The sequence below is a fragment of the Diadema antillarum genome, unplaced genomic scaffold (assembly GCF_040938485.1).
Source record: "Diadema antillarum isolate AM-2024a unplaced genomic scaffold, OU_Dant_1.0 scf00000022, whole genome shotgun sequence".
Lineage (NCBI taxonomy): Eukaryota > Metazoa > Echinodermata > Echinoidea > Diadematoida > Diadematidae > Diadema > Diadema antillarum.
Window position 1 is genome coordinate 2,341,296 of NW_027270911.1, and position 20,058 is coordinate 2,361,353.

General features: G+C 38.4%; 2 protein-coding genes across 2 annotated transcripts in view; one reads left to right on the forward strand and one right to left on the reverse strand.

Annotated features, from left to right (window-relative positions):
- The window catches only part of LOC139730442 (uncharacterized), a 52,260-nt gene extending 46,463 nt beyond the window's left edge, over positions 1–5,797 (reverse strand). Inside the window, exon 1 of the mRNA XM_071641285.1 lies at positions 5,403–5,797. Within this exon, the coding sequence (XP_071497386.1) occupies positions 5,403–5,439 (37 nt within the window). The 5' untranslated portion in view covers positions 5,440–5,797. The remainder of the gene's footprint in view (positions 1–5,402) is intronic.
- Positions 5,798–7,754: 1,957 nt separating this feature from the next.
- Positions 7,755–16,694, forward strand: LOC139731068 (uncharacterized). Its single transcript, XM_071641951.1, has 3 exons — positions 7,755–8,071; positions 14,050–14,158; positions 15,911–16,694. Exons 1-3 carry the CDS (start codon positions 7,792–7,794, stop codon positions 16,692–16,694), a joined length of 1,173 nt encoding a protein of 390 aa, XP_071498052.1. The 5' UTR covers positions 7,755–7,791.
- Positions 16,695–20,058: the final 3,364 nt, after the last annotated feature.

Here is a 20,058-nt window from a genome sequence, read left to right on the forward strand (position 1 = left end):
ACCCGGGCTAATTCAGAAAATAATATGATCTGATACGGCACAGTAAGCAGACTAACTGCTGTGCTCTCCTTTTTTCTTTTCTTTCAGTTTTTTTTTTTTTCTTCAATTCGTCACACCTTATACTTTAGATTCAGACATATCACACAGGTAAAGACAGAGTTTGTTTGAGATGTTTTCAGACAAATGGCTGGGAGAAGTTTTGGTAAATGCTGCAATTGGATCAGGGTGTTTTTAAAGGCACTGTTATCAAATTGTGGTGCTGAAATGAACAAAAAAAAATGTGTCCAACTTTGCTTGTACTGAGCTGAACAATAAAATGTACTAGTGAAGAAATCAAATTGTCCACAAGCCTGAAAATTAAGATTTCACTGTTGAGGTAACTACATGTAAAACATTCAATACCAACTCTGAAATGACTTATTTTTAATCACTACCAGGTACTGTCTTTAGGGAGAAATGAGTTTGGTAAATCAGGCAACCAACCAATTTCTTCTTCCTTTTTGTTAAGAACTGAATGATTGCTTTCAACAGCTTGATTTTTCACCTAAAGCTTCCTTCATATCATTTGAGTAATATTACACAGGAAAATGAAAGCCCATACCTTACAGTGGTACGGGCAAGGACATCATTGTTTCTCTTTTGATCTGCTATTAACCTCCACTCCAGCCCGACTCACTCATTCCTGCTCATGTTAGGTAGCACATGATGCAACTAAAAGTTTAAAATCATGCTTCATACAAGTTACTGTGTGCCATTTGTCGTCATCCTGGAATAAGGACAACGAGAAGTTGTTCGCATCGCACACAAGGCTGTGGAAAAAATTTGCTTTTCCACATCTGGTTGTGAATCAGGCACAACCACCACACATTATTTCATCGTCATTATCATCGGGAATATGCCACACATCTCGAGCGGCCAACCCTCCGTGATGTCATTCTTGTTTTCCTCGCATACATTACGATTATTCGTGGCCTGTGGCAAGACTGACGGGTTATGAATTTGCATGCACTCAGACATCCACGATTTCACTCACATGCAGTCAATTCTTTCCTACGGAAGCGTAAATGTCCAGCGAGAAGGTCACTCGTCCAAACTCGTCAGCAACCATGTTTTGCGCAAGAAGGTATAAGAAGGCAACTTTTCACAACTTGCCCAGGCACTTTATTCGCGATGAGAAGGTACAAGGTACAATTCTAGGAAGGCCAAAGGTGTACAGAGAAGTCAACTCTGCCTAGACATCTTTTACAAGACAAAATGAGGCCTCAGCAACACTCAGTGCAGAGACTTGCCTTCCCATACCAAGGAAAGTGCCCAGGCGAGTTTTTAAGCAGTTGCCTCCGTGTTTTCTTGTCCTAAAGAGAGCTGTAGCTGAGCAAACTGAAAAGTCATCTTCTCCCTGAACATTTAAAGCTTCCGTACACAGTACACTCCTTTCCCCCGCAAGCAGGCATTCCTTTGGGTGTCAAGCAGGGCTCCCTTCTGCCCGGTACTCACCCAAGTAAGACTGGTCAGCGCCACCGTACGATTTCACTCGTTCTCTCAAACTCACCCCTACAATGATGAGGTGTACATGTAGATGAAGGCACAAACAATCAAACATTTCGATTCAAAGAAGCATAGATCCCTTTTCTTTTCTAAAGACACAATGCGGAGAATCACCACAATTCAAATACAGTGCATTCCTTCGATGAGCAACTGAATCCTGCATTCTAAATGTCAACTACAGTCATAAACTGCAAAACAGTACAGCATAATATATTCATGCATGATCCAACCAGGATAGACTGCTAACTGTGACATCTACCTTTTGTTTGAGCTCAATGGCAAGGTTGCTCAAAGGTATTATTCTACTTTTATTTGATATCATTCCAGTAGTTTAGTTTCTAGTAGCAACTTTCAGTAGATATACTGAAATAGCACTATCACAATGACCACTGATTGTATGGTCATCTGCACTGACCACTGGGCTGACAATGAGATTATCCTAACTGTTAACAGTTACATTATTGATTGGCTAAAATGCACAAGTACTGCATTCTTCTCCTGACACCATCGTTAGTACCTACATTGTAGTTGACTTACACCTACTAGTCTCCATGACACTTAAAAAGATTAAGTCATTCACCACACAAAGGCTGTCCCTATGCTTCTTAACCTGTTGAGGACGAGTCCCAAGTATACTCGGGCAAGTGTCAAAGGGAAATGCGTGTTGTAGCAAAATCAAACCGTCCTCAATGGGTAAAGTACACAGCACTGCAGGAGATTCTTGGTCCAGTAGTCTGTGAAGACTACTGACAGGACATGGTTACCATGGTTATTTACTGCCTGGATTGTGCTTTTTAGATACCAGTATACTTTCACGTTTCACAAGGGATACTTAAAGGTCCTGTGTACCTTTGGGAACAGTGATTCAAACAATTTTCAAGATATGACATTTAATGCATATGTTTAGGTCTGTTGTATCAAAAAACATTTTACCCTATAAAAATGTTACAATAAAGCCTAAAATATATTACGGAGATATCACTATTTTACTCAATAAACCATAACTGTAGACGGTTAAGTTTAGAAACAATTTTATCATAACCGTTAACATTTTGTATATTAAACAATATTTAACATTGATTATACTGATTAAAATTTTTACATCAATTAGTTGTTTCTATTCCAAACACATTTCAGAACTGTTTTGAAGCACTAAAGCTGGGTTTTTGTTTTATCTGCAATTGGTAAATAATGCCTTTAAATACCAGTACTTTCATGATTCAAAAGAGATGCTAGACTGACCATGACAGCCCTCATGAAATGATCACATTCCTACTCCCCTGCTCCCACAAAAATTTCTCTTTGAGACAATTTACAATTGACTTTAGCACAGGCTCTGGCAAGTACAATTTGTATTTATCTCTTTTATCTTTTCAGTCCCATCTGCAAAACATAGTACCAGTACCCTGTACCCAAGTATAAAATGTCAATATTTCAAGATGATGTTTCTGAGAGTATTAACTGAAAGGCGCATCCTTCTGATTGTAATGGGACCCCATCCACTGGCCAAGTTACCTTTTTGGTGCTCATGACCTTATCTCTAGTCTGTATCATGTTTTTGGCAGGCCTACATTTGTACGTTGTACATGAAGGAATTACTGGAAAATGAAAAATAACCATTCAATCATTTTTAAGAAGCTACTAACATCATAGAATTCCAGGCTTCACTTATGTTCACTAATTCACTTAATGGAGTATATGAGCTTGAATCATGTATTGCTTCCATGTTCATACTTTGTGTTATACGTCAACTGTGTACCTTTATGTGTTATACATCAACAATCTACTGTGCCATTTCCATGTGAATGTATCTTAAATGTTAGTTGTGTTGTCATTTTCATTTGGCTGGATGATGATTATGATGATGATAATAATAATATGCATAATAATGATAATAATCTAAACAAAAAGAAGAAAGACAAAAATAGATCCTATGGGATGACAGGATAGACAACTCTGTCCAGAATAATTGCAACCTGTAGACCTATCTTACAAAAAGGAACAATGGTGGCACACATTACAAGGATAGTAAAGAGGCTACAATCGTGTAGGTGACAGTTTTAATGTCTGTCATTTCCTCTTAAAGATTACATGTGTACTAGTACATGTATGTGTTGTAGTTGATAACAGTACAAGTACTAGTATGTCCTTGTTCAAACAACATACCGGTACATAATGTATGTACATGATGTAAACCCACTACCAACCCCCATTGTTTTCATGTCGTACCCAGCCTATCTGCTGCACTTTTATGATTTCTGAATCACGGTGATGTGATGGATTATGGGCCCAGAGACAAAACTAATCACTTTTGATAATTCAAATATCGTACATACCATTTCTTTTCACCTGGCCTCATACAATGTATGAATTTATGCAGAAAATAAAAAATAAAAAATGAATAAATATCAAAGTAAGTAAACAAATGATTTATGAATTCCCAGTATAAGAGTTGAGATTTATAAAAACACATTTAGGGGGCCTACTTCTTTACAACTTACAAGCACAGTGTTATTAGAGCGTACCTGGTACTTGATATACAAATGAGGACCTGTGAGTGCGACAATGATGTGAAATAAAATGAGTGCTCTATTCTATATCTTATAAAAAGTTATAAATAGCACATCACAATCCAAAGATTTACCAGCAGCAGGAAGCAAACTATCAGTATATCATACTGACCTCGTCATAAGACAGCGTCCAGACCATACAGCACTCTCATTTTAGAATAGTCTCAATGTCAAAATTGTCCGATGTCTTTCTTTGAATATCTCTGGACAAATAGTTGTATTTGATATCTACCAGTACAGTAACGTTGTACAGGTCTACACTGTCCAAAAAGAGGAATCATTTATCAGCTGTTTAGTCCAACGTCTTGTAAAGTTGTAGCCTACGTCAATTAAATGTGATTCATCATGAACTGCACAGACCACAGTGCACTGTGTCTAGGAAGTGCAAATTTCATTTATTTAGTCTAGACCTAACATGTTAGATTCTAACTGGTTAGAAGGAAATGTTTCTTTCAGATTTTCATTTTTCCTGGGAGAAACAAACAACTAGAAAAGGATCTACTAGTATCACTCAAATTCAATTTTATATCAGTGCTAACACAGTTAGAGCAACTAGGTCTATAAAACGTTAGAAGTAGAATTCTATTCTAGACTAGAGTCTAGACTCTGTCTCTTACGTCTAACATTAAACAAGGTATGTGTCTACTATCCTGGGATCTGCTCATACGGACATAACATCTTGAAAGTGGCATTCGATACTCTAAATTTTTGGTATGAGAGTTCCCATTACATGTACAAACAATAAAATAAGAAACGTATAAACTGCATTTAAAAAGGCAAAGCCACGTTCGCGTTGCTGATACAGCATGGCACGAACCCTACAGCCTAAACACAGTAATCCATACACGTAGAGTACACACCTACCCGCACTGTCCAATCGCTGCTACGCGATATCATACCACTGCATCGTAAATGCAAGCCATGCCCGATGTAGTCTAGCAACCCATGCCGCATCTCCGGCGAGTAGGGCGGCTTAAAATTGATATTTTGTTGACAATGCAATCTTGAGAATTCAGAAGACATTAGGGTATCATTTTGTCTGCATTTTGTTCTATGAAACACTGACATAAATGTCCAAAAGTGAGGCAGAAAAACCCTGCCACGGCTATTGTGAAATTGATTTGGCAAGACGCCAACACGACAAATTTTCGTAGTCAAACGTGGACAAGAGGAATGACATCAACAAAAGCCGGGACATGTGGACTTGGAGATGTAGGTTGCATCATAACTCAGAATTATCACGACAAATACAAACAATTTAAAAGTAGATTATAGTGGAATACTCACTTTTGTGCTTCCCTCTTTTGAATCGATTCTTCATCATGTTTGCAGAAGATATCTAACGCTAGATTAGTCTGACTATATCGTACAAGTGAAGGGAGTGAGAAGTAGCAGATCCACGAAATTGGCGAAGCCGGTGTCGTTGATAAATCGCGCCTGTTGGTGATGGTGATGATTTGTGGTGGATCAATGAATGATAGCCAGCTTGGTATGCTATCGATCAGCAGTACACACAGTCCTTATGTGCTCAGCCAGGTTTATTCTCCATCCATGAACTGCGATAATGAGTTTCTACAAAAAAAAATCTCAGGACAAGACAGCTTTCAAATTGTACTGTAAGCTGCACTAATTGCAATGACTTTGATCACATACGTAAAGCCATTGGCATTGCTAAGTCAGTGGCGCCGTGGCCGTGCGAGTAGATCGAGCAAAGAGGGAGGAGCGAAACCCTAGACGTAGTAAATCGAGTGAGTGTTTGTGTATGATCTTCTGCTCAGAATGACTGCGCAAGTCTGTGTGTGTTTTGTGTGTGTGTGTGTGTAAATGCTTGCGTTGCGTGGGGATGGCGAAGGCCGGGATTCGGTATGTGTGTAATGTCGTCCCCCTTCTCTCATGTAAATTAGGTCATTGATGGCATTGCCCAAATATGGCACAGAGTGGTGACGTGTGCAAAAGACGAGTCGCGCCACTGCTGCATAGTCTCATTCAGAGAGACTCTGCTCGTTGCTCTCAAAGTGCACGATTTAGCAGGCCCATCATACGTCGTACACAGAAGACTTGTCGATAGCATTCGTAAATACTGTACTCACTCCTGAGTGATACATGCCATCAAAGCCATTAAAACCAAAACAACAACAACATGAGAACAACGATGATGATGATGCTGATGATATTGATGATGACAGTGACAACAACGAAGATGGCAAAAATATGATGATGATGATGATGATTATAGTGTACTAATAACAAGGATGGTTTATACTAATGATAGGTGCCTATTATAGCAATACAATGCAATGCAAAATAATGATAATGATTATGATGAGGAAAACGGTAATTTGATAAAAGTAACAATATAACGATGATATCAACAGTAGGTCCTGTTGAGTATTAGTAAATAGTGTTCATATTCTAGCGAAATAAAAAATGAGGCATGTTGCTAATTATCATTTCGGATCGAATTTTGCTTGTAGGCCCTAAAACTGTTCTGCTGCTGAGTCGTTTTATTCTCTCAGTATAGTTGATCTCCTAATTAAGAAGAAAAGAGAAAAGAAAGAAGGAAAGAAAATTGACTTTGACATTTATAAACATTAGTTCTCGATTTAATAATTTTTGTAGAATTCCCATGGCTACATGTTATGATATAACGACCATCACTGCATAAACTATAGCATATTAGAGAGATATAATTATATGCACCTATAATTTGTGACATTCTTTTTATAGTTATTTATTATATCTTACATTATCATTCTCAGATTTAACAAAGGTTTATTTCTCATAAGAACAAAAATGTAATTCACTACGAAAAATTGTGTTACTACTATGATGCATAAAATGTACGTTTTCGCTATGGGCCTATATGAGCAAAATAACAACTGCAATTGCCTCGCAAAACTGTACCTCGTATAGGCAATGACATAAGATAACATTATGTTGAAGGTAACGGGTGATGTTTTCAATGAATACGAAGGATATATCTCCGGGATGACATACTGTCAATAAAATAATGAAAACAATGAGTGACAAAATGATAACAAATATAGTTTTGAAAATTTTATTGCGATTAACATTGATGAAATCTACATTACAATTTCTAAAGTGACATCTTCCATACGCAGAGCGCGTTTTGAAAAAGCACTCATCTGAGTGCATAGACAGGTATAGGGCTAATACACGCAAAGTCTAGTTCATGAGCCCAAAGCTGCGCAGTAATATCTCGGGAAGTAAAAGTAACTCATCAAAATGGAAATGTAGGTCGTACACAAGGAGTAGATGCAGAAATTTTACATTTCTGTACACATTTTACATAGGTACCTTTTGAGTTGAAAATTAGCTGTTTTTCACCTTAGGATTCTGGGCCGGTATTCAAATCCATACTTAAGTTAAGTCTGTTATTGAGCTTAGGATTTTACTTGGCTAAGTAGTTTACTTAAGTCGTATTCAAATGCTGAGCAAAGATTTGGCTTAAACTTAGCGAAGATCGATGACATCGCCCGAAGATAAGTTTTTTACTTATGACGTCACAATTTTTGCGCGATGTCTTGGCCAAAATGGGCAGACGATCACCGCTGCGCTGTGCGACGATTTCCTATGGGAAATTACGTGTTAATTGTTTTTCGCACAAACCTTGTCTAACGTATGTATTCCTACTCGGAGATCATAGCTATCGAAGATGATGGAAGGCGACGAGAGAAGAAAAAAGAATTTCAGTGAAGTGGAGAAATATGAGCTGGTGGAGGGGTATAGGGAGTTCGAGGCCGTCCTAAAACCTAAACTTGGCCAGACCGTGACACATAAAGATAAAGAACGGGCCTGGGCGGCAATCACCAGCAGGGTGAATGCTGTATCAAGGGTGAGGAGGTCGGTGCCCGAGATTAAAAAAAAATGGAACAACCTTTCCAGCACTATGAAAGAGCACCGTTACCAGGAAAGACAGGAGATGTCAAAGACAGGTATGTTGATTTATTTGATTTATTGGAATAATGAGGTGATATATAAGTAATATGTTACGTGAATGTAGAGAGGAACATATGGAACAAATCGTAGATGGCGCAGTAAGAATAACAAGAAAAGGTCAAAATTGGGTCAAATCTTGCGCTTGCGCACAGCAATTTTAGCCCTTTTCACGATCGACCTGAAGCTCTGCGCTGTCTGTGAAACTGCTCACAAATCACGGTTTTTGTCGGCTGCATACAGTATCAATTTTACTTTTAAAGACAAGTTAGGTCTAGACTACTCCGTCAAAACTTCCAGCAAGCGAGGACGATTTGTATCAGCTTATCTTTCGATTGTTGGATTTGTCAGTACAGCTCGGGCTCAAGGCGCAATTCAACCATCACTCTGTCAGTCATCCTGCACGCCGGGCCACTGGCAGCGCTGCCCCAGTTGGGTTCATAGGGTGTTCGGTGAAAGCCTCTGCATCATGCATCATCAGTTGCTCCTGTGCAGCTGCATGCTGTGATTAAACTACAGTACATGTAACCCACATACTAGTAGACTCTAGTCTCCTGTTCTGAGTGATACTAGTTTGAGGGTTCTTCGGATCTCGTTCAGCAAAGAAATAAAGCTAAGTTTTCATTCTACATTTGATTTTTTTTTTCAACATTGAATATGTAACGGGCTATAGATCTAGTAGTAGTATTGTTAGCCTATGCATGCACAAAATGGCCAAATAAATACAAGTCAAGGGTAATCGGTAATGAAGTAATGTGTGGTGCTTCCATTCATTTTTGAATATCTGTTTCAGGAATACTTTCTAAATGATCAATGCAGCTTGTTCGATTCCATTTTCAAACAAATGTGATTTTTGTATTTTCTACAGTGTAATTGAGGAATCACAGTTTAACAAGTTAGAATTAGGTCTAGAACTAGTGTTCTAACCGTTAGATCTCAATCTTAAGATTCACAGAGTATTTTGGATGTGTGATTGATGAACTTCTAAATATTTTTGTATGTGCACATTGACCGCATACTGCACATATTATGCAAATTAAATTATGCACGTTTTCTTCGGTATGTATCACTTTACAACTACAAACTGCTGAACGGAAACTGGGACATGTAGATGTACGGTATTTGTAAGAGTTTAATAATATACTGTCTAAGTTAGATTTAGGGTTAGCCGGTATAGCCTGAAGTTAGTGGCGTGGCAGTGTTGACCGATAAATATGTCGAATTGGTCGAGGAATTTCACTTTTTTTTTCCGGTATTGACAATAGTTCTTCATTTCCTACCACAGCAGGGCCCTGAAGCATTTCTTTAGGTCCCAATTCCACGTTGTGAGGCAATGTACAATTGTAGTTTGTACTGATACAGATTGTAAATATCCACAGCCCTCGTTCACAATTCCCCTCCTGACCAACAAATGTCAATGAAAAAAGTGAAGTTCCCTGACTAATCGAATCTGACATATTTATTGGTCAAGACCATAGACATATCAATTAAAATTACTAGACGGAAAGCTTTGTGATACGTCAGCATGTTAAGCATTGTTCTCGGACCGGCCCACTGGAATCAATTGAACGCACATATAGAGGGTCACTGAATAGCTGAATAATTCATCGTTAGTGGACGGTGGTGACGTCACGGGCATACATGTAGCTGCGTTGTGTGTGGCGCACAACAATAAGACCAGCACGTATCAAGAACGAGGCTCAGGCATTCAGTAATGACATTGGTTAGTTTTGTGTGTGTGTAATTTGTAATCATGAATGATAATTTGTTTACAAATTCGATATAAACCTGTGACCTATTTTCTTTACCTGTGATCACGTGAGCATTCGCAGTTCGCTGACCCAACAGTTTTTCAAATTGCGTCGCAGTAATTAAAACAGTTATTGCGCGTATCATCTAACAAAATGAATTATTCAGTGACCCTCTATTTGTGCGTTCAATTTATTTTTACAAAATGGCAGGGCTTGACCCCCCTGGTCAAGACTCAAGTGGCAGTGATGACAGGATCACATATACATTGTGTTGTGATGTGCATGATATAGACATGGAATGGTGTATGTATTTATCACCATTAATTCATTGACAATCACACGAACCAACAAATTGGTCCCTGTTGGGCGCAAACACAATTTCGAGGAAAAGGAGGATAAAGTTTGGGCGGGTTTCGTATTTGTTTTGTACATATAAAATGAACTGTATGCTATAAAGAATATCCCTTGTAAGAAAGCCTGAATTCTGCTGCTTACTATGATGGTAGTATAAACCTTATACAGTCAAAAATTTGATTACTTCAGCAATGTAAAGTGAACCTCGTTACATGCACTGTGGTAAATGTAATGATTCAATGGTTTACAGACCGGGAAGTTAATGTGCATGATCTTCGAACCGTCGAATCACTAAGATTGCATTGGATAGCAAATGATGAGCGAGACTAGAGACTACATGTAAAAGTGGCAAATGCTAGCCCTAACCCTATCCCTAACCCCACCTCTGCAGGCATAGGTATAATTGCATTACACCTATGGCTGCTTGGCATTAAGTTCTGTAGTGAACTAATACTGAATGAAAAAAGAAAATGAAATTCTGCTTTTTCCTTAAAAAAGCAGTCATTGACATATTCAATGTTTCAATTTCAATAAAACTTAAGATAAATGTGAAGCAGTATAAGTCAAGAATGATTTGGTTTGTAAAAGGTTTTGGACTGTATTGTCAGATATTTTTTGTAACTGGTATGTTTTTAGTCAAATAAAAGTAGAAAAGCAGGAACAGAAATAACAGTGTTTGGGTGTACCTCGGACATCAACTTCATTTGGTAAAATCAAATATCAATGGCATTTTCACTTGGAGAGAATTCACAGATTTGTTTTTTTCCATTTTTCTCAGTCCCACCTGTGCTGTGTACCACACAGTTGTACCATGGACCTACTACAAATGGACATTCATCACTCGTTAAGTAATTCATGCACCTGTTTCTGTCAAAAGCGTCACAAAAACATTTTAAGCGTGCTTTCCTGCTTTGATCTTACCATCACCGCCGACAACCAGCCTGGATAAAAACAAGACGACGCTTTGATAAATCTAAAAACTGATGCGCAGAAGATAGTAATTCTCTTAAATCAAGAAAAATGCATGTGCAGTTGTAGTGTACATTGGGGAATTATCGCTCAAGTAATTTCATTTGTGAAATGCGCGTACTTTACAAGAGAAAGCAATTATTTTGACAGGTTGATTGTGATTTGTAATCTAATTTCCCTCATTTTTCGCACATTGTTCCAGAGTAAACATGGACAGTAACCGTAGATGACATGTATGTCTTGTCATTAAGCCATGTTTCATGCTTGTCCACAAGTGTCCACTTCAGTAATTTTCAATTTTGTGGCAGGAAAACTGTCATGTTTTCGGGTTTGCTGCTCCCTTTCATCGGTATTTATTCAAAGGCAGTTGAGTCAGAAAAGGTACCTCAGCAAAATAAGACTGCAATGAGGGAAATGGTTCTTTTGTCAATGACCATGCACGATTGCACAAGCGTCATTATCCCAGCACCTGAATGTACGCATTAAGATGCACATAATCAGGTGGCAGCGGTGATGATGGGATCAAAAAAAGACCTTCGTTTCTAGTCCATGTATAGTAGGTCCATGGTTGTACATAATAGCCAACAGTGTACACGTGCCCTAACCCTACCCTATACCCTAACCGTAACCGTAACATTAACCCTAACCTACTTTCCAGTCTTTAGTCTTGCTCATCGTCAGACGCCCGATCGCAGTTTAGTGCGTGCCGTCACAAAGGTGAAATCGCTCGTCTAACATACTTATGAGCGTTTCTGTGTTTGTGTGAATGTTTACGTGTGAGTGTATACATTTGTGTGTTTATATGCATATGTGTGTATGTGTATGTGTTTCAGTGTATGTGTGTGTGTGTTTGTGTGTGTGTGTGTCAGTATGTGTATGTGTGTATGTGTCTGTTAGTGTGCTTACAAGTGTATATGATACGTGTGTGTTTGTGTCCATGTGTGTATGTGTGTGCATTTGTGTCTGATGCGTGTGCATTTATGCATGTGTACGTGTGCGTATACAGTGTGTATGTGTACATGTGTGTCTGTGTGTATGGTGAGTTCTACATGTGTGTGTGTTAGTGTTTAGTTTGTGTGTGTGTTCGAGTGTTTGTATGTGTGTGTGCATATACAAGTACATTTGCATGCATGTGTGTGTGTGTGTGTGCGTGTGTGTGTTTGCATTCAAATTTGTCTGTTCTTGAAGATAATGTTATTATTTTGTTCTAAATTGAATATGGAATTTGTATCAATACTAGTAGTTAAACGTAGTTCTGAGAATGTCTGCGCTAATGCGGCAATGTGCATGTGCTATGTCTATGGTGCAACATAGGTAGCCATCTCTGTCAACCTACCCTGAGACAAACACTCTCCCAGGCCCATCCCACCTCCATTGAACAAAACTATACAGCCAGCCGGGCACGCACAAACAAGCTCCGTCCACTTGGCCTGTTACTAAAATAGCAGGATTGGTTGACCAAGGATTTCTGGCTTGACATGGATAAAGTATGGATGTGCTGTGTGTATGGATAAAGTATGGATCGATGTGCTGTGTGCATACATGCATACATGTGCATGTATTCGACATGCGTGCGGAGCGGTACGGTGCTGTGCATGCTTACCTGCAGCAAGTCTGTATGTGTATATATGTGTATGAGTGTGTCTGAGTGTGTGTATATGTGTGGTTGTGTGAATGTGTGTATGTGTATGTGTATGTTTTTGTGCGTGTATTAGTGTGTGTTTGTGTTTGTATATAGTAATATACGTACAATGTATATGCATGTGTGTGCGTGTGTGTGTGTGTGGGCGAGCATGTGTGTGTATATTATGTTTATGATGCAGGTTTGGAGGCACGCGCACATAGTACATACACATGTTTCGATTCGCGGTCAGGGCCAAATTGTACTTGCAATTTTATCTTAATTGACATTATATTATGACTTTAAAAATTGAAACAGAATAGTCTTTTGTTTGAACTATGTAAAAATGGGAAAAAGTGAAAATCCAATATGTTGACCATTTTTGATGGATTCGTCGGTTCATGTGATCGTCAATGAATTGTTTCGCAAGCTAGAATGTCAGTTTAAAGTATTTGGATGTAGGCTTGGGCCAAAAATTTGAATATTTGCAAATAACAAGTGTATGGTGTTAAGGAAAAAGATCTTCATGCATAATATATAATGGCCCAGACTCCAGCCAGTCAAATTTATAGCTGATCAACATATATTTGAGGACATTAAATTAATAAGCCAGTTCGGAGAAAGCTCATGTGCACATGGGTACAAATGACCTTTCATTTTTCGCAGTTGGTTAGGCACTTAACTAAATTCAAAGTGACATAATGCAGCAGCTTGCCCAACGTAGCAATTTATGGAACTCGTATTCTAACAAAGAATGAACCTGTGTAGATGAAGTGACCAGGATGGTTTGTCAATCAACACTTTGGGAAGCATCTATTTCATTGTGCTGTTTTGAATACATTAACAATCTTTTTCTGTTAACATTGCCAAATACCAGGCTTGCTGTCAGGTGGATGTACTGTCAGGCACTATTTATAAGGATTCCACGAATAATCATAACATTACATTTGCTTATCTCAGTGAAATAAAAAACCAGCTTGTCTCTCGGTACAAATGACCTTTTTCTGCTCATGCTCAAACTGGAGCTCTGAACTGGCTTATTTTACTAGACATTTTAAAATTTCCTTATAACCTGGGGGCCAATGCAATAATGAGAGGAGGTATCTGCCATGTCTAAAAAGTAATGTCACACGCACAAACACACACACACACACACGCACATGCAAACTTAGCTCAAGAGCTTGTTATAAAGTGATTCTCATCTGAAATCGGCAGGACGTAGACTATATGTTTACAAAGTTATCGTCACCTGTGTCTTCTGTTTTTCTCATGTTGATTTGAGGTGGTGGAGGACCGGTCTGTGTAATGACTGACATTGACGAGAGAGTTGAGAATGCCATTGGAGCCAACTCAGCAGCCTTGATTGGCATCCTCAATGGAGCAAATTCCTTGTAAGTTATTTTTCAACCAAATCTCTTGGAGTGAACCTGAGTTTCTTGTTTTGTTATGTAAAAAATAAAATCCAATCATCAATGAGTATGATATTGTGTAAAGTCTTTATAACAAGGACCTCTTAACAAGGAAATTTGGGTTATTGTATTAATATTCTGTTACAGTGTACTGTAAAACGAGGAATTTTCGCGTGCTCTTTAATTTCACGAGCGCCAAGATTCGCGAAATTAAAATGCACGCGAAAGTCCTTGTTTACACTATATGCATTGAATGCCTGTGGCACTTGGAGAATATTTAATGCCATGAAAAAGGCTGTCGGCTCCAATTTGCGAAAAATTCATGCCGCGAATATATCATGTTTTACATTATATCAGTATTCAAGAAATAATTAAAAAAAAATAATAATTTCATTTTTATCTCAGAAATATAGGTATATATATTTCTTTATCCGATATTTTGTTATGTCAAATCTCTTTCTATTGAATTTGCACTGTATCAGTACAAAGTGATTCAAAATTTAATGTACAAGATGTATAAGATCTACAGAATTTTTTTTTTAGGGGAATACATGTATGAAAATTTAATAAACATTTATAAATGAAATTTTAATATGTCACATTCTGGGGGGAGCATTTCCTGCTAACACATTGTAATGATGGTATTACAAATTGTGTTGCTATGATATAACCAACTCATTCGAATATTCATAAGGAAGGGTTAAAGCACAGAAATGGTTTTGGTAAGTTAACTTCAAAAAAATAAAACTTGTTCAGTATTTGATAAAGCTCTTTCAAATAAATATTTGTAACAACTTTCACGCTTGGAACTCAAATAAGAATTACAATGTAACAAATTGATAATAATTAGAACTTGCAAAGTGCAGATAACGCTCATTTTTGGGGGGAAGGCCCACTGAACAATAAAAAAATAAAAATTAAATCATTTTAGATACAAAATAGCAGTATCAAAGCAAATCATGACTCCTTGATGAATTGCCTTTATAATCATCAAATATCTAATTTTCTTTTTAAAAATTATATCCAATTTAATAAAACTATCATTGTATTTTAATAAAATTTAATGAAATGTGAAATTAAAAAATATCCGTACTAGTTTATTGATTTGATTTTTGTCATAGTTGGCCTATTGTATAAAGGGAAATTTCTTTTTAAAAAATGACTTGTTAATGGTACCTTTTTAATGATAATATTGACTGGCCTGTAAGAGATAGGAGACTATATTGCCCAATTTGAAATCAAATATTGCCCAAGCAATATTTGTGGGCAAAATTTGATTTCAGAGAGGGTAAAGATATAGTCTGTCTGTTTGAAGGCCAGTCAATACTACTATTATTAAGTGGAAATCCTGAAAATTGTGTCAAATGATTAATAAAATGAATGTAGAACCGAAACAATAACCACCGCTCCCTTGATCATACAACTTGAATGGGACGTATGACATAAACAATGGGATATGTGTAGTTATGAATCAGGTACACGCTATTAAAGCATGGCTGTATGCAGCAGGGGAAGGGGGGGGGGGGGGCATTCCCCCCCCCCCCCCACGTAAATTTTCAAAATTATGTATTTTTATTAATAATCATTTTAAATTTCTCTCAATTCGCCCAAAATAGGCATTATATTATTCAAATCTTGTAAAAGCTCTCAGAGCTACAACTTGTACAGTTTACTGTTTGTGGAAATATGGCAATATTATTAAAACAATTTTGTGATTTCTCACTTTTCTTGCAGGCGTGGACTGATACCAGTCCGACAAGCTGCATCATCAGCTGAAGTCCCACCACCACATAGGAGAGCCCCATCACCAGCAGCTGGAGCCCCACCACCATCACCACCACCACTACCACAAGCTGGAGCCCCCCTGCCACCGGTAGCAGCTGGGGCCCCCCCGCAACCGGCAGCTGCAGCTAGAGCCCCCTTGCCACCACCAGCAGCTGGAGTCCCTACGCAACCTCCCACAACTAGAGCCCCCCTGCCACCGACAGTACCTGGAGCCTCCTTACAACGAGCAGCAGCAAGAGCCCCCCTGCCACCAGCAGCAGCTGGAGCCTCACCACAACCGGCAGCAGCAAGAGCCCCCCTGCCACTGGCGGCAGCAGCTGGAGCCCCACCACAACCATCAGCAGCTAGAGCCCCCCTGCCACCTACAGTACCTGGTGCCTCCTTGCAACGGGCAGCAGGTAGAGCCCCCCTTCCACCAGCAGCAGCTGGAGCCCCACCACAACTGGCAGCAGCTAGAGCCCCACCACAACCATCAGCAGCTAGAGACCCCTTGCAACCGGCAGCAGCTGTTGCCTCACTGCCTGGGAAGTCAAACAAGAGGCGTAAGTCAGAGGGCCAACTCTACAACACATACCTGGAATGGGAGATAAAGTGCTCTCAGGAGAAATTCAAGAAACTTCAAGCGGAGCAGGCGAAGTTGGAGCTAGAGAAGGAGCTGCTCACCTTGAAAATAAAAAAGGTGAAGATGGACATTGATGGAGAACACTTTCTCCGGTCTCTTACTGAACAGTAAGGATGCCAAGGGTGTGGCAGTCTATGGTTAGGCCCCCCCCCCCCCCCCCAAAAAAAAAAAAAAAAAAAAAAAAAAAAATTGTATGCCCTATGCGACCAACAGAAAATCCTGGAAATTTTGGCTCGGGTTTTTTATTTATTTATTTTATACTATTTCAATTTTTTTTCCCACAGTTTTCATCTTCTACAAATTTGTGATCTATTTTTAACGCAAAATGAAAAATGTGTTTAAAAACATAAATACCTAAAGAAAAACAGATGAAAGAAAACAACAAAATACCGACCCTCTTGGATTTTGGTAATTTGTACTTTTTAATAAGGTCAAGCAAACATATTTTTTTGGGGGGTGGCCTTTTGCGTAGACGCTTGAAATGTGTATCACCTACTGCCAATTGATATATCTTGTTCATTTGGTCATCATTAAATAAATGACCTCTGTACCTTGGCCTGGCAGGGGTGTCACTATTGAAATCTAGAATGTATGAGCCCAGTCTCATTTATGGTTTTGCATATGTACTCTCATGTTGAAAGATGTGTATGTAAGTATGCTCCCTCTTCCACCACACCTGGGCATGTTTCAAAATTGTTGATTTATATCCTTTGGGATCATGGGTGGGCTCAATTACATTCAAGTTACATTTCTGATTACATTCCAGAGATGATTCAAGGACTTAAAAGACTAATAGTCATTACAATATCCTGCCAAAGCAAAGCTACATTGTAACCTATTGTCCTGTTAATGGTAGAGGATCCCATTTGCAGGTTTAAAGTAATTTGCAAACTTAGTGCCATTTTAAAGTAAATATCGATAGAGAACCATCATACATTTAATGTATTAAGTTATTGTAATAATAATGTAATTTATGATAATTGATTGATATTTAATTTCATGTGGGGTTAACTCCGAATTCAAAACAAGGAAAAGTAGAAATTACGCGATGCGTAACATATGTCCCCGCCGGAAGTAGCATTTAGTGGCAAAATGTACAATATAGGTAAAAAATCAAGGTCAAAGAAGTCAAAGGTCAAAATTCTGTGTAGAAGTTTTGAAGCCCTCACCTAGTGCCATCACCAAGCAAACGGAATCGAAATCGGGTTAGAAATGGCGAAGGAGTAGCATTTTGTATTCAATGTACAATATAGGTAAAAAACCAAGGTCAAACGTCAAAGAAGTCAAAGGTCAAAATTCTATGTAGAAGTTTTGAAGCCCTCACCTAGTGCCATCACATAAAGCAAACGGAATCAAAATCGGGTTAGAAATGGCGAAGGAGTAGCATTTTGAAGCAAAATGTACAATATAGGTCAATGGTCAAGGTCAAAGGTCACAACTGAAATTTTGTGTAGAAGTTTCAAAGCTCCCATGTAGTGCTATCACATAAAGCAAACAGAATCAAAATTGGCTCATAAATGACAGAGAAGTAGCAAATTGAACAGTTTGATCACACACGGACGCACAGACGGACGGACGGACGGACAGACGGACGGACGGACACACACACGTACGGAGCCCTGCTCGAACTCGTTCGGCGGGGACAATTAAGGAAAATCTAGGATATATTTTTGCTTCCTATTCCTGTTCTATGAAATATTGTTAGTTTAAACTTCACAGATGTTGTTCTGGGGTCAGAAGCCATCTGTAGAAGAAATTTGGGAAAGATTTTCAGTGGCTTGCAAGTTGCAAATGGGATCCCCTGCATGTACCTTTAAGAATTGCTCTGGCTAATCCTGGAATGTCATTGAAAATGTAATTGAATGTAACTAGAATGTATTTAAGAATGTGATTGAAACCAACTCCTTTTTGGATTGAATTTTATGGCAAATGTGCCTCTCATTTTTGATCCTGGAGTAGGTAGCTACAGGGGAAACTCGGTATAACGAACACTGCTATAACGAGATATCGGTTATAATGAAGAAATTTTCCCGATCCCAAATTTCCTCCACACAAGTCTATGTAAAATGCTACTCTTATAGCGAGATCGGCTATAACGAAATAACTGCTATAATGAGATAAATTTCTGACTTCCAAACAAAGAAAAACAAAGCCAATCAAACCTGCTATAGCGAGTTAAAGCAAAATGTCTTCAGTAAAGCTTTACTTCGCCTGTGCTATCATCTTCCGAGATTGTAAAGCTTGATGTGCCGAAAACTGTCTTGTACACACATCATTATTTTCCTTCAGTGCACTCCAGCTAGCACTGCATGTTGTACGTGTAAGTGTGTGTGTGCGCGCACACTGATGCATGCAAAAAATGTGGTGGGACAGCCATATGTATACATCACATCATCATGACGTTTAGCAGGTGTGAGGAAATCTGATGCTGTGATTGGCTTTCTACGTGGGGAATTCCCCATCTTCACACACACGCAGTCATAATGTACGTATACAGAATGTGTCACACAAACACACAGCATTGTTTAGACCATATTCAAGCTTTCCATACAACACACACCCATACTATAACCACATACCAATCCACAGACGATCTTGCATGATACAATCGCAAGCTATACAAATTTACAAATTCAAACATCTATAATTAAGAAACACATTATTGATATTGGATTTCCTTGGCAAAAAACATCTTCTTACCCATAAAGGTGAGTAATTCCCTCACAAACAATATCAAGTTATTAGTATTGATTGAAATATGATGGGTAGTCCCACATGTGCAAATTAATGTCTTTATGTTATGCTTTCTTTTATGCCTACTGATATAACGAGATATCGGCTGTAACGAGGAAAATGACTCGGTCCCGACCATCTCGTTATATTGAGTTTCCACTGTATTAGCTTACATTCTTCTGTATGCATAGTGAGAGCATGCATGTGTTTTGTAAAATGTAAGAGCATCTCCCCAAATGTAATTTTTTCTAAATTTGTCGCAGGCTACAAGAAATGATCATGTCAGATGGAGTCAACAAAAATAACCTTATTTCACCTTTTATGTTCATATTCTATTCAATCAATTACGTATAATACAGATCATGAAATAACATCGATTCAGCATACCATTTTCCAAATGCACATTCCCTAATATTTGAGTATATTCAGGAATATTCTGAAAGGTTCCATTATTCTAATGAAATTATTTGTTGCCAGGACTGCATGTTAAATCAAGTAGCAGCTGTGATACTTCCCTAAAGTGAGAACTTACATCGTTTGCAAGAAAATTTTTGAAATATGTTGGTTATGACTTGTTAGGGAAGATAATTTATTGAAACACGCCCTGTATAACAACAACAACAACTCTATTTCCAGTGTTAAGGGGAAAGTTTCTGTCTTCTATCATTGTCCATGGGAGCACAACTTTCAGCATATTGTAGGGCATTTTCCCCTTAAACAGATTTCTAGGTTGATGGATTAA